Source organism: Cyrtonyx montezumae, unplaced genomic scaffold (genome assembly GCF_038088225.1).
Source record: "Cyrtonyx montezumae isolate F1298 unplaced genomic scaffold, pur_monq_1.0 scaffold_3, whole genome shotgun sequence".
Classification (NCBI taxonomy): domain Eukaryota; kingdom Metazoa; phylum Chordata; class Aves; order Galliformes; family Odontophoridae; genus Cyrtonyx; species Cyrtonyx montezumae.
The window spans coordinates 28,196,048-28,211,079 of NW_027072034.1; the positions used below are offsets into that span (position 1 = coordinate 28,196,048).

The following is a 15,032-nucleotide window of genomic DNA, read 5'->3' on the forward strand; positions in this document are numbered from 1 at the left end:
AGGGTCCCCCTGGGCCACCAGGACCCCCAGGTGAGAAGGTAAGTTATTTTTACTAAAAAAGTTGTCTACTTGTTTAGCATATCAGTTACCCCAAAATTTGGACACTAGTGATCCTAAAGGAATGGTTTTCTTACAATTAGAGATCAATTTTTATGTCTTAATTTGGGGGCATCACATAGAGAGATTGTTAACTTTTTGCTTGGTTAGGTCTCCTATCTCAGTTTACCAGTCAGTAGTAATTACAACATTCTGTTGATTATTCAGGCTTATTTTAAAATGTCAAAATTTATCAGTAAAATGTTGAAAGAAGAGCATACTAACATTAAAATTTAACTGATAAATTTTGTTCCATATATTTTTTAACAGCTGAAGGATTAGGACATGATTTATTTGTTTTGCACATGCCTATAAAAAAGACTTCTTATGTCTTTTGTACCTCCTCTTGACTTTAGCCATATACAAAATATTTTGGTAAGTGTATATGTATGCACATATTCACTGCTGATAAAAATGTACTTAATATGTGTAATTCTTATTTTCAGGGTTACATGGGCTTGGGCTTCCAAGGTCCCAAAGGTGAAAAGGTAAGCCTTTTTTGAAGATGTAGGGGGCAGCTGTCAAAATTATTCTTGAGATTTTACTTGTTTTAAATAAATAAACTCTTGTATTTAATCTATGGAGAAAATCAGTGGATGATGAAAAATGGCATCGTGGATTTGGGGCAACTTGAGTAAATCAAATATGTAACTCATATCTAAGAGAAGGGAAGTCATGAGCAGTTATGGACTTTGGATATGATGATGTCAACATTTTCAGGTTATTTATAAAAATGGAGAGTGCCCCATCACACAGCATGTTGTCACACCTCATGCTGTCCAACTCCAAGGGCTTTCCTGCAGTCATACCAAACAAATGTCCTTTCTTATTGTTGCCTTGTTGGTACACTTTATTCAGCCGTACTGCTTTCCTGCCTGTTCCAGGACTGTTTCAGCATGATGTGTTGCTGGGTTACCATGTATTAGCTCTGATAACTGATCCTGTTTATCCTCTTTGCAAGCATGGAGTGGAAAGTAACACATATGAGGATTACAGTGTTACCTTTCCCAATAGACACTAGGCTGAAGTGCTTGATGTTGCACTTTCAGGAGGCAAGAAATGCTTGGCAGTCATTGTTTTTTGGGTAAACTTACTATGTCTGAGCCCTTCTCCACAAGCTTCTCATGTATATCATTGGCAGAGGCCTTTTGGAGTATAAGTAAAATATATTATATATGTTTTTTATTATTTTTATTATTTTTTTTATCCACTACCTTATTTATGTATTTTGAAACACTTTTCCCATTGAATAGGATTTTCTATGAGATGGTACATCACTGGGATTAACTTGTATTCTTAAAATTCCTTGAAAACTTTTGACAACAGTATGTGGAGATTTCTTGGATATGTTAGCTTTATCTGTGAAAAATAAATGGTATTGATGTGTGTTATTGCTTGGCAGAAATGCATCCATCCTTTTTGGAAGTGTTCTACTGTGAAATTTGGTGCTTTTGCGTTATATAAGTGGAAGAAGTTCTTACCCTGCTGTTGATGCATAAATACTAAAAAAGAGTATGACCTACTTTTGTCTTCTTGAAGTTGGCCTCAGTACTGTTGTTAATAGAATATCCCAAATTTGATGTTGACAGGGAGAACAAGGAGTCCAGGGTCCCCCAGGGCCACCAGGACCAGCACCGCACATGAAAGAAAAAGGAAGCGAAATCATAAAGGGAGAAAAGGTGAGACCATAAATGATTGATCTTGTCATATTCCTCATTACATATTAGGGATTAGAACTAACAGGAAAAATAAAAGAGGAGGAAGAAAATACTGAGTCACCTACGTATTACTTTTCAAAATTGTTTTACTTTATGAAATGAATTTTGATAGCCTTTTTAGAATTTTCTCAGAAAAGTATGATGATAAATGCATAAATGATTGCATAAATAAGTAATGCATATAACCAAAGACTTTCTGAAGAAAGAGGACTGATAAGCATAACCCTGTGAACCTCAAATTTTATAAAAAAAATCTATTAAATGGCTTATGCTGGGCTTCTCATGTACAGAATCAACTCAATAAAATCTGATGCTAGTTAATTTTTCAATTATTGAATAAGACCCTCTAAGCAGTATGTACTAGCATAATAAATCAGCTTAATGGATTCAAATTTTGTGTTTTGTCCAAATTCTTTTTGCACATCCTGCTATTAGGCATAATTCTTGGAGTGTAGAACAGAATTAATCATGCTGTCTGACATGAAGAAATAAATGATTAAACCCCTAAATGAATTATGAGTAGAATTCTGCATACTGATCTACATTTTTTATCATTTCTTTAGGGTGAGCCAGGTGAAAAGGGTGAACAGGGAGTCCCAGTAAGTATTGTATAATTTTTTTTTAGTTACAATAAAAATATTGAAGAATCTAATGATGATCCTGAATTTCTTTATGCCTATTGGATAAAGGCAAACTTACTTTCAAATTTGACAGTGTTATTAATCTGGTGTGCACTTATTTTCCAGGGATTGCCAGGTTCAGGTTTCAGAGGAGAAAAGGGTGAACCTGGGAAGCCTGGTCCACGTGTAAGTCTGCTCGAGTTTATCATAACATAATTACAGTCACTGTGTTGTATTCATAAACTAATTAAACTTAGAAACCATTAGTGAAACATCAAATTGCTTTATATCAAACAAGCAAGGGCAGATGAACAACTCAAGATAGTGATAACATCCAGTGTTGTTAAAAGATAACGTGCTTTCAGATAGCTAAAGACCCCATGACAGTGGCTGCAGTGCTGGAAGCAGAAGCAAGGCTCCCATTGATCTCATGTGAAGCAAGATTAGGCTATTCCTACACAGAAGTAAATGTAAAATAAAGCAAAGCAGTTGGCAGTCAAAATTTCCTTGTGTTATACCCTGTACATTGCTAGCTGTGTTAGGACAAACACATTACAGTAATGATTGTTTTGTTCTACTAGATCACTCGCTGTATTTAAAATTGTGCACCTATGACTGTATGTTTAAGCAGAGTGAAACTTGGTTGTTTTACAGGGAAAGCCTGGAAAAGATGGTGACCCAGGACCAAAAGGAGAACCCGTATGTATTTCACTGAAATTTCAATACTGTTTAAACATTCAAAAAGAAAGAACTGTCTGTATGTCTGAAATTTTCTTGCCTTCCAAACTATTCACTTAAAATTGTGTTCATAGAGTTTAATCTGAAACTTTGATGCTGCCAGAGCTAATATGCAGTTGTATTTGTCTTCCCTGCAAGTAAAAGTGTCACTTTACTTGCAGGGCTTGCCTGGAGGGTTTGGGATTCCAGGACGGCCTGGGGAACCTGGTGCTAAGGTGAGTCAGCCTTCTCAGAGTGACAAGTTATGAGCTTGGCCAGTTCATTGCATTGAAAGAATGCATGCACATAGAGCAGTATTAAATGGTTGCTGCTGTGTTGTAACACCATTTCTCAGAGACTAGGAAAAGTCAAAATCAACATTGCTTGGGTATCCCTGTAGTAGGACTCTTGTATGAATTGATTAATGCAGGCTTTATTTTTACAAGCTCTTTGCTTAGCCACCAATTTTAAAAACATACATTCCTTTAAGTCCCAGTTTTTCTTTATATATTGTGAAGCAGCGCAGTTCTTACTGGCTAACTAATTATTGGTTATAACATTCCAGGTGCCTAGCACCTTGAGTTTGTATGAATCTATATCCAAGTGTTCATTTGCTAAGGAAATTCTGTTTTGAGGTGAATAACATCTGATTTGAATTTAAAACTAACTTGTATTTTGATCTAGGGTGAAAAAGGTGATCAAGGTCCTCAAGGGCCTCCAGGAAGAGTAAGTAAAATTAACTTTTTATTTTAAAATTGTCTGAAGATAAACATTTTAAGAAAGTCAAAGCACTCAAACTGAGACCATGCATATTCTTATCTCATTCAAATCAGTCGTGTTCTCAGTTTTTCTCAATGGAAACAAAAGTTGGAAGCATTATTTTTAAGTACGTTTGAAATTTGGGAAAAGAGCTCTCAAAGCATATAAATTTTGAATATTTTTGAATATGAACCTGTAAGGTATTGTTAATCCATACAAACTATCCGAGGAAGAGTTCCAAAGAATATATGTCAGCTTTGTAGTCTATAATTTTTTTTATATGACAAATAAAAAATGGGACTAGTCAGCAGCAGATATATAATTGATGATGCTGCTTTCCAGCAAGTGAGAAAATTCTCAACAACTGATAATTTCATTGAAAGAAAGTGCATGCTTCTTGAGTATTGCACTATAGATGTAAGTATGCTGTAGGTATGACTCATATTTAACAGCAGAAATTGCCAGAATAGTGTATTTTAAGATGAAAAGTAATACCAACCTAATGGATCAGAGCTTAGAACATGCTGAGATTTCTTTACATCATCTTCATTCAGAAAGGTGCTATTAACCTCTCCACTTAACCCTATTATTGATACAAAGAAATTTTGAAAGAGTAAGAAATCCTGATTTTCTCAGCAGCTACAGCACTCTCACAACAGCTGTTGCCTATCACTGAGATTGGTGGTATGACCAAAGCTTCTGAAAGGTATTATCACAAAACAAAGTGGCTTCTGTACCATCAGGTTGGAATGGATGAGATGAAACTGGAGCACAGTCACATGTTTCTAGTGTCCTTGTCTTTGTCCTGTGGTTTAGATTATAGATGCTGGACCATTAGATACTTTTGGTGAAAAAGGAGACCCTGGAGTTTCAGGTTTGCCTGGACTAAAAGGTCAAAAAGGTGAAAAAGGTATGTATTTTGGCTTGTCTTTTTGACTGAGTTATTCTTTTACTTTTTGTGTTAAAGGAAATTAACATCCCACTGTCTGTTCAGGAGCTCTATATCATGACTGAATGTTTCAGTTATTTAACTATTTTTTTTTCCAAACTACTATGTTTTGTCATAGTTTGTGGCATGCTTCTTATCATCATAAATAAGACTGCATTTGATTAACAGTTTGGAAGAAGTTAAAATGGAGTCTGGGTTTATGGAGGTTAAATAAACAAGTGAGATTATTTAATAAATACAGAAATAAATTCAAGCACAAAGATTTCTTTAAAAGATCTTAATCTTGGAATTGATTTGCATAATTTGCAGTATTCCTCAGTAGACAGGGAAAAATTGAGTGTTCCCATTTTTCCACATAACCTTTTCACTAAGTGTTTTGTTTGAAGACATCTATGGATTATTTAACTTAACCTTTGATTCAGAGAGTACTTGCTATGATATGTACTTAAAAAATAAGTACTAGAAGTTCACTTGTATTGGCATTGCTGGCTTGATTGTCTAATTGAAACTGTCTCTTTTTAAAGGTTTCCCTGGTGCACAAGGAGTCCCAGGAATTCCAGGTATGAATATGTGGCCACTGATTTGTTCACTTTTTTCCTTTGTCCTTGGGTGGAAAGTCCTGAGAGGTGGTTCCCTCAGTTACATCCAGCCTGATTTACATGGTGCCCAGGTCTTGGCCACTCTGATCGCCTAATCCCACTTTTTCTGTGGATTACTTTTCTGGTATGACTGATGTGATACAGCCTAGCTCTTTTTGTAGGGCTCTGATGATTAGGTGTAAGCTAAGAATGAAATTATTGTGAACCAGGGTTGGATAGTTGCCAGGATTTCTCACAGTTTAGGAAGGAGATACTAAATAACATAGGCTGTAGTAATCCATGAAGAAGAATGGTGGCTCTTTGTCTGTCATTACCCTTTTTAAATTAAGATTTATGTTTATATAGAATTATATATATATATATCTTCCCGCATTGTGACTGAGGGCTAAAAATAGTTTAGAAATCAAGTCCAATGATCAGTTGTTAAAAAAAAAAACACTCATTAAACTAGAAAGATCTGTGTGTCTGTACAAATATCTAGAAGAAAATCTTGATTGAATAGCAAACAGACAGAAAAAAACTTGTTTTCATTGACTGCTGTTTGTTATTCCTACAAGCAGTTCTAGTTTTAGCATGCCTGAAAGTGTGCTGGCCTTGTTTGAATACTTGTTTACTGAAGTTCTTTGAGATACTGTCCTTTCCTAGATGTGTTTAAGATTTGAGATGTTATGAGATAAGGAAGAATATTATGGTTTCTAAATGTAATAACTAAATAAATTCCTTTATCACCACTTTTTCCCAGCCACCCAAAATTGGTTAAATTAAATCTCATAAAGTTACTTTTTCCAGAGTTCTCTCAGGAACATAATGAAAGGGAGTTATTCTGAGCTCTAGAGAACATATTCAGAGCCCTGAATTGTTTATAAATCATCACTGTAAAAATACACTTTATTTTGCACTAGGATTGTCCCATTTCTTTCTGTGACCCAATGGAAGCTAATGCATTGAGAATGTTATTCTTTTTACTTGCAACTTTTTTCACCTTTGTTTTACTCTGTCCAAAGGTCGACCAGTTCCAGACATGGTGGGATCACCTGGTGTCCCTGGCCAGAGAGGTGAAAAGGGTGAGAAGGGTTCTCCAGGATTCCCTGTACCTGGACCTCCTGGAAGAGATGGTTTCCCAGGTCCGCCCGGGTTGCCCGGCCCACCAGGTCCTCCAGGTGTAACAGGTAAGTAAAGTGCTCAGTTGCTTTTCACTGTGAAGTCTCAATAATGCACACTGCCTGCCCATGATAAAGGAGACAAGATTATAAAAGCTATAATCAGGATGCATTTACATCTTGGACAAAGCATATATGAGTTGTTAATGGATCAAATGAAAAAAAAATTAACAGATACCAATATTTTTCTTGTCAAAAAAGCTACTGTATCAAAGTTTACAAGTCTACAGTACTAGACTAAGTAACAGACTGAATACATCTAAGAACTTTGGACTGAAGTACATCATCTTTTTAATTTTTTAGAAGTTTTCATTGTAAAATGAAATTATCTTACAAGAGAATGAAGTTAGCACTTACCTTACAGAGGTAAATGAAATGCTAGTAATGATCAGACAAAAATATACAAATAGTATTTGTAGTAACAATAACAGCATATTATATAGCTATGTGTAATTAGTTTTTGATAAAGCGTTTTTAAAGGGGAAGATAAAGTATTTGATTAGGCACTGCTCAAGAAGTCAATTTTTGATAGTACATATCAGTCAACATCAAACATGAAATTTAAATAAAGAAGTGTGTCTGACAGGTTTACTTGTTATGCAGAGTTTTATTAATAGTTTATTTAGTAAACACTAGATTTAGATGTTTCTTCCTGGTTTTATGTTTTATGATTCTGTTACTGTGTTTGCCATGAGTATACTTTCTGTGAGCCCTATGCCATCTGTGCTTTTAAACAGCATTGCAAACAAATTGTTTCAACATGAAACTTTAATATTTAATAATATATATATGTTGTAGTTCCTCACAGTGTTCATTTGCACTTTCTAATTGTAAATTGAGTTGTTTGATGTTATTTTTTAACTGAAGAACAATAGCATAAAATGACAAGAAAAATAAGAGGATAGTAGAAAATACAGAATATTAAAATTAATATTCTGCATTTCTACACAGTTTTAGGCAAATGCTTAAAATTAACTTGTCATATCTATTTTGTCAGGCTGTACATCTTAGCATAAGAATGACTTTTTTTTTTTTTTTTTACATACACAATGAGAGGAAAAATAGTGTTTTACTTACAGTCCTACAGATGTCTACAAATGACAGGGGTCAGGTGGAACTTTAAATAGCAAGTGCAGATGGCATGTTTATTTCATGCAGCCTATGATTCCTTTGTGTAACATTCTATAGATTTTATTATTTCAATTTCAAGAAATTGAAAGCTAGTGCCTTTCCACAGTTGTGATTTTGTTAATTTTTTTAAAGGTGAAATATGAAATAGAAGATGATAATATTGTTACAGTAGCTTAAACAGTCTTAAACTATTGAAAGAAACATTATTCTCCATGGAACTCCTAAACCAGAATTGCTGCCAATGAGCTAGTACAAAATGCAGCCCTTAGTGTAGGGAATTAAATAGCAAACTCTCACCTAATAAGAACAATTATATATTTTTATTATACATATCTCTCTCATTGCTTAATTTTGCTCCTTCTCCAGACATTTCATTAGCTTTCTTCAGGTGTGCAATTGGAAAAAATAATTTATTCTTTGCAACTGACCATTTCCCAAACTTCACTTAAACATTTTGACTACTGACTTTGACCAAAATGATGTCAGTTTTGATTAGGTCAGAACCTATGTCATAACATTAAACAGAATAAGCTCAATTTGTATTCCTTTGTCATTTCTAAATCTTCTCATTTGTTACCTAGTTCAGTTCCTTGTACAATTAGTTTCTCATTTTCAGAAAGATTTTTCAGTGTAAAGAAGTTAAACAGGTGTTAACAATCTGCTCTTGACCTAGAAAGTTTCCTGTATTTCTAGGTTAGGTATAAAATCATTTTGTAACTAATTTCTTCAGAACATCAACATTTTTCATTTCCTTCAAGGTTAAGAGAGATTTTTTTTTTTCATCCATAGCACTTCTCTTAGCCAAAGCTTACAATAAAAATAGTTTTTCTGTGAAGGTTGTTTTTGACCTTGTTATGGCAGAGCCATCTTTTAATTCTGTAATTCCAGGGGTTTCTAAAGTGGTCTGTCTGGAATCAATAGAAAGAATTCCCGTTGATTTTCTTCAGATTAGAAGACAGAAATAGAACAATGAAAGACTCCTGACTTGTGACTACTCATGGATACATTTAACCGAGGCACTCATAACTAAAGCGCTATTAAAAAAGAACTTGTGTTTGCCAAACAATAGTCTCTATTGCATTTTAATTGCAGATGGAATTGATCAATGTCAACAGGGGCAACCTGGTGCACCAGGTATACCTGGACCTCCAGGGCAACACGGATTTCCAGGAGAGATGGGAGAGAAAGGTAATATCATTTAAAGTGAAAGTACAGCTGCTTTCTATTGCTTTGTGTGCTCTGGCTTGGATATGTCAAGGTGTTGATCAAGTCACCGTGATCCAGAGAAACAGTACTTAACATTACAGAAACAGTTTGTGAATGTGCAAGGTGCTTGATGGGTCTCTGGTGAGTAAAAAAGATACCATCTATTGAGTTGGTTGACACAAACTTAACTTATATTTCACTTAGCCTACACATTGCTAGGAAGAAAAATGGGTTGAGTATAGACTAATTAAGTACAAATTGAACTGTTCATGACAATTTAAGGTATGACTTCTAAGATTAAGAATTTGAGAAGGGAAGATGAGCTGGCAAAGGAAATGGTTTATGAATCATTACCTTGGCTATAATTGAATCTAAAATTGCTACACTTGTAAGTACTATTGTCAACTATGTGTTTCAGCAGAATCAACTAGGTGGACATCTAAAAAATGAGCTACACTCATTTACATAATGGTTCCTGATTTCATTCTACAGACTTCTTTTCCAAAACTGCAAGATAGCAATGGTTGTAGAGTTTCTTCTTTTTCCACTTCTAACTTTTCCTATTTTCTACACTGTATTCTGGTGTGTATTTCTCTTCCTTTTGATCCTCTTCAGTCTGGTTCCTTCTAATACTCCTATTACATATTATCTGTAGGATAATATAGAAGGTGATTTTCATTTTATTCCTTCAAAAGTTTTAAAGGCTTTTGAATAGCAGTGTAATGATAAATTATTTTTGAGGGAGCATAGTTAAAAATAACACATTTATTTTTATTCTTCAACACATAGTGTATTAAATAGACATTTGCCACTGGATCCTGCCTGCTGCTGCTGCCTTGAATCCTGTCACTGTTATTCATTGCTTTTTTTTCTTTTCAGGTGAAAAAGGTGAAACCTGTGCCTTGTGTGATAAAGTAGGACCTCCTGGACTTCCAGGACCACAAGGACTGCCAGGTCCAGCAGGTAAAGAACACTAACTACCTGAGGATTAACTACCAAGGCTACAGTCTGAAAGATTAATTACTTTTTCTCCCGTTAATCAAATTGCTTGTGAAACTAATGAGAAGAAAGAAAAACCTAAAAACAACAAAACAGAATATTCTTATTTTTGGCCTGGTACTTAATTCCAACTGAAATCGACAAGAGCTACCAGGGAAGCACAGTGGATGGCCACAGTGGATCAACTTTGCAAACTGTGATCCAACTTGTGAAAGTGAAAAATGTGGGAAACATTTGCTCTATGTATTCAGACTTGGCAGTAACTGATACACGACATTCCCAATCCTAGCACCAAGTTCTGTGGCTAGAAAGATATGAATTGTCTTCTACTATATCAGAGGAGTGCCACATGTAAACAGTGATAATATACTTAGTATTTGTTCCAATGGTTTTGCAGAAAAAATGAATTTTTTGTGTAGTTTTGAGACTGCAAAGTTTGCCTGATAGGTCAGATGACCCATCAACTTCTGAGCTTGTGGATGTAGGCACATGGAGCACATTAGCACATGAACACAGACAACTGCTGACTTCAGCAGTTGCATTTGTTAATTAGACACTTTGTGAAGAATCTGAAAGGCTTAACTTTCAACAAGCTGTTTGTAAAAGAGCATAATAAATGGAATTCTATTTTTCTGTCTCTGATAAGGTTTTCCGGGACAATCAGGTTTTAAGGGTGATAGAGGCTTACCTGGACTTGATGGCCTTCCAGGAGTACCTGTAAGTAATGCCTTAGGAAATGCTATCTGTGTATTTTCTATTATATTATCAAAAATGTTCAGTGCTTGTGTAACAGTTCTGTTAAAAATAGACCAGCACAGTGATATAATAAAATGAAGGAACTGGATATACCTAGCAAAATTAACTAAGATGCAGTGCTGTCTAGCTGTGAGAAGAAAAAGCAGCTGTCAGAAATTAGTTATATTTCTGCACTTATTCATCAGATAAACTCAGCAGCAGAGCTGGGTAAAAAGTAGGATTTCATATGAGCTAGATGCAGTTCTGCCCTGACCTTCTCTTGTAGCAGTGTATATATCCAGTAATTCTTTGCTACTGTGTACATAATATATTGAGGGAGTGCCATCTAGTGTAGTGTAAGCAGTTAGTCAATATTAGCATGCAGTGTACTTCAACAGTGTGTGTGTTCTATGTGCCATGTACTCTATGAAATCTAGTTAATGAGAGCACAATTTTGTTGGTGCAGCATAACAAAGCTCTCTGTGATTAAGGCTGGATATCGGAATCAGAAGAGCTCTAATCAGAGCACATGCTTGAAAAGTTGACACAATTGACTCCTAGATGAGCAACATACTAGCAAATAATGTTTGATCTTGTCAGTGTTTGCTTGAGTCTCTGCATACACTGTGGTACAAGGTGAAGATCCACTTCAGCGTACATGCTTCACTAGCATAAGTTAGATTTTGATGCCATTTCTAATGTAAGTAGATTGAGTTTGGCAGAGTGTCTTTGCAGGCTTTTTTCCAAAGCTGTTTTATTCCATTTGAGCATTTTTGGCAGCATATGAGTAGCTTCTCATTGACTTTCGTGTGTGTTAACATTCACACACACACTGGAATTAAACAAGCTTCATCTCTATTACTATTGGTGAGAGATGCACTTTCAGAAGATACACCAAACCTCACATGCAAATTCCTTGCTCAATAGTCCTTGTTCCTTGCTCTTAAGTGTGAATAAATGCTAGATATCTGTATTTAGATAACATCAGTTAGCTGAATGGATTCTATTCTTTGTTTCCACCATGATAAAAAGGATGAAAGTACTCAGACTGAGTTTACTGTAGTATAAATAGGCCCATGAAGGAAAGGTTTGAGAAAAATGAGAGGCAAAATATGCACCATGACAACTGTGACAAAGAGGCAAACAATAAAAGGCATCCTAGTATATTTAAGCTTTTTTAAGTCTTGCACTTGTTCTCAGCACAAATTTACAGTATCTTTACATTTTCCTTTTCTTGCCTCTTCTGTGTATGTTGTATTCTGTGTTCTGTGTATATCTTTCATCAGAAAAGAAATGGCTACATTTCTGAATGCCTTTAAGCTTGTTTTGTTCTACAAAATTCAGCCAGGTGGTGATCCAGTGTACAGTTTGTCTTGGAAAAACTACTACATGTAGGCCAGCTTTGCAAGATCACATTGTTCAAATCCATGGCAGAGCATCCGAGACTGATTCTGGAGCCACCAAACCTAATGGAAAGATTGTCTTTGACTTTATCCTATCTCAGGTTTAAGTGGAAGGTACACATGAGACATAAGCAGTGGTCATTACCCATAAAGTCTGGGCTTTACTCTAGTTCTGTTTCACTTGGAAACAGAATGTTCAGATGAAAAAAGTGCATACAAGTTCTAGAGAGTATGTAGTGAAAGACTGGAATTCTAGAAATCGTATAGGTGTATTGTTATGTAGATAACTTTTTCCCTGGAGAGCTTGCAATACTTTTTCTGAATATGTGCATAGTGTTCTATACCACAGCAGGCCGTGGATGTTAATTGTTCAAAATCAACAAATGTTGATAATCATGTGAAATGTGTATTTTCATCAGCTAAGCGTCATAAATAAACATAAGAAGCTATCAGTCTTCAGTTATTCTTAGCTCTTGTGCAAATAGCTCTTGAATTTTTATAAAACAATGATTTTAACATAGAATCTATGCATTTCATAAATGTAATAGTTGATTTATAGCTCTCTAAAAGAAGCAAAATCATGTGTTTTGGGTTTGCATAGACAGTTTAAATGTGCAAGTACTACTTCTGATGGTATTGTAAATTATCTCAAAGGATAAAGATACCTTTGTTTTATTTTTGTCATACAAATTGGGTCCATGGCATTACAAACTATGAATTTGACTGCTGGGGCAGGCACGTCAGCTCTGACAAAACCTTCTTTAAAATCCTAGATTCCCTTGATACTGTATTAATGGATGTAACTGAAATTCAGTGGGTAGTATATAGCAAAATCAGAATAGATCTTAGGTGTCAAAACCTGCAATTCTTTTGTAAATAGTGTGCATTTATGTTCACCATCTGAAGTGCTATACCTGTGGTGTGATATAATGACAACATGGTCAAGACAGGAAGATTTGCACAAATTCCTTATTTACACTGTTGTACCCTGGAAAATATTCTCACTTGACCTTTTTGGTTGAAAACCAAATTGTTTATTTGATTTATATCTACTCTTTAATTTCTGAAGATTTGTTTTCTATTTTATCAGTTGAAGAGTTGATAGGGCAACTGATGACATCTGAATTTATGAAATTTCAGGGGCCCCCAGGCGCTCCAGGACTTATTGGCCGCCCTGGGGCAAAAGGAGAACCGGGAGATTTTACTTATGATTCCATCCTGAAAGGTGAAAAGGGAGATCCTGGTTTCCCAGGACAACCAGGTATTCCTGGAAGAGAAGGAACACCAGGAAAAGACGGATTGCCAGGTCCTCAAGGTCCAAAAGGAGCATCGGTATGTATGCTTCTTTGTTTACACGCTGTCCTGCAACATGTTTATTTATTTTTGCATCCTGTCCTATATATGTTTTATGTTTGTTGGCCTTATGCTTTGTACCACATCTTGTCTTTAAACTGAGTAGTTCATCCCCCCCATTCCCTAGAGCTGGTAAAGAATAGGGCTATTCAACAACAGAGTATTTCAGAGTTTGATTTTGACCTCTCTCTGAACATGTCGTGCAAATATGTGATCCAGCTCAGACATATTCAGATTATTTGTATATTCAGATTATTACTTCCCCCACAAAGTTGTGGATATAAGCAGTATATTTGTTCCTTTTCCCTTTCTCGTAGCTTTATAAGGAGAACTAGTGGGAATGATTTAAATTGTATCTGGAGAATATTGAAGGAATGCTCTTGTCCAAGTATTGGCCAGTAGTATAAGATTCAGCATTCTGTTCTAGCATACTTACCTCTTGTAGAAACTAGTATCTGTCTTTCTGTGCTAGAGAGCTGGTATGGATGTTAATCTGTATCTGCAGCTCAGAGTTGTTCCAAAATCCACAATTAGGAAAGCAGCCTGCATTGCACACTAGGTGTGTTTTCCATGAGCTGGTCTACATGGAACCCAGATCTCTTTACACTGTGTTCAGTGATAAAGAATTGACCTTCGATGTTACAGATAAGGATGCTGTGCTAGATCAAAGTTAAAAAATACTTACACAGTTAGAAGAATATATTCTCGTCTCACCTACATTTATACTTCAAAAAAATTAGGGTACAGCTGGCTTGAAAGGAGAACGTGGTCCTCCAGGCCAACCTGGATTCCCTGGAGTACGTGGTGAAAGAGGTTTACCTGGCTCTCCTGGGATAGGCATTGCAGGGTTACCTGGTGACAAAGGAGAGAGAGGTTTTGCTGGAACCCCAGGTTTACCAGGACTTCCAGGTAATGCTATATGTTCTTTTTAAAAAATTAAACATGTAAAAAAATTGTCCTTTAAGTGAGCATCAACTGAAATTTAAGATCGAAAAAAAAAGCCTAATTTAGACCAATGGAATTCTTTTCTTTCAGCAGCTTACTTGCACATTTTTGAGGTCAGTTTTCTTTTTTTTTTTCAGTTAGTTCAATCAGGATAGTTTAAGCTCATCTCAAACCTAATTAATTGTAGCTTTCTATGAACTTTCTATAATAAACTTGATATAATGTTGGTTTTAATGGCATGGAGAGACTAACACTGCTGGTTAGGTGGATTAAACTTCTCTATTTAGCTTAATCTGTTTGCATAATTAATACATCTTTACAGGTGCAAAGGGTGAAGCAGGACGAACTGTACCACTGCCTGGACCTCCTGGGGCAGATGGCCTTCCTGGACCACCTGGTTTCCCTGGACCCCAAGGTGCAGCATCCTTTTAATCTTTGATTATCATAATGGATTTGTTTCCCAGAAGCTAAATTTGTATTAACATTTTTCCTGTTTACACTTGTGAAGGTGACAAAGGAAATCCCGGGCTTCCAGGGAGACCTGGCCTGCCAGGAGAAAAAGGTGCTGTTGGGCAGCCAGGTATAGGGTTTCCTGGACCTCCAGGACCCAAAGGTAAGACAAAAGTTGTCTACCTGTGATCT

The 15,032-nt window shown here is 35.8% G+C and overlaps 1 protein-coding gene across 1 annotated transcript in view; it reads left to right on the forward strand.

Annotated features, from left to right (window-relative positions):
* The window catches only part of COL4A1 (collagen type IV alpha 1 chain), a 106,483-nt gene that overhangs the window by 64,718 nt on the left and 26,733 nt on the right, over positions 1 to 15,032 (forward strand). Inside the window, exons 11-28 of the mRNA XM_065741010.1 lie at positions 3 to 38; positions 543 to 584; positions 1,686 to 1,775; positions 2,378 to 2,413; positions 2,561 to 2,620; positions 3,089 to 3,133; positions 3,334 to 3,387; positions 3,836 to 3,877; positions 4,727 to 4,820; positions 5,384 to 5,419; positions 6,463 to 6,627; positions 8,842 to 8,937; positions 9,835 to 9,918; positions 10,601 to 10,671; positions 13,233 to 13,424; positions 14,186 to 14,354; positions 14,713 to 14,805; positions 14,899 to 15,003. Of these exons, the coding sequence (XP_065597082.1) occupies positions 3 to 38; positions 543 to 584; positions 1,686 to 1,775; positions 2,378 to 2,413; positions 2,561 to 2,620; positions 3,089 to 3,133; positions 3,334 to 3,387; positions 3,836 to 3,877; positions 4,727 to 4,820; positions 5,384 to 5,419; positions 6,463 to 6,627; positions 8,842 to 8,937; positions 9,835 to 9,918; positions 10,601 to 10,671; positions 13,233 to 13,424; positions 14,186 to 14,354; positions 14,713 to 14,805; positions 14,899 to 15,003 (1,510 nt within the window). The remainder of the gene's footprint in view (positions 1 to 2; positions 39 to 542; positions 585 to 1,685; positions 1,776 to 2,377; positions 2,414 to 2,560; positions 2,621 to 3,088; positions 3,134 to 3,333; positions 3,388 to 3,835; positions 3,878 to 4,726; positions 4,821 to 5,383; positions 5,420 to 6,462; positions 6,628 to 8,841; positions 8,938 to 9,834; positions 9,919 to 10,600; positions 10,672 to 13,232; positions 13,425 to 14,185; positions 14,355 to 14,712; positions 14,806 to 14,898; positions 15,004 to 15,032) is intronic.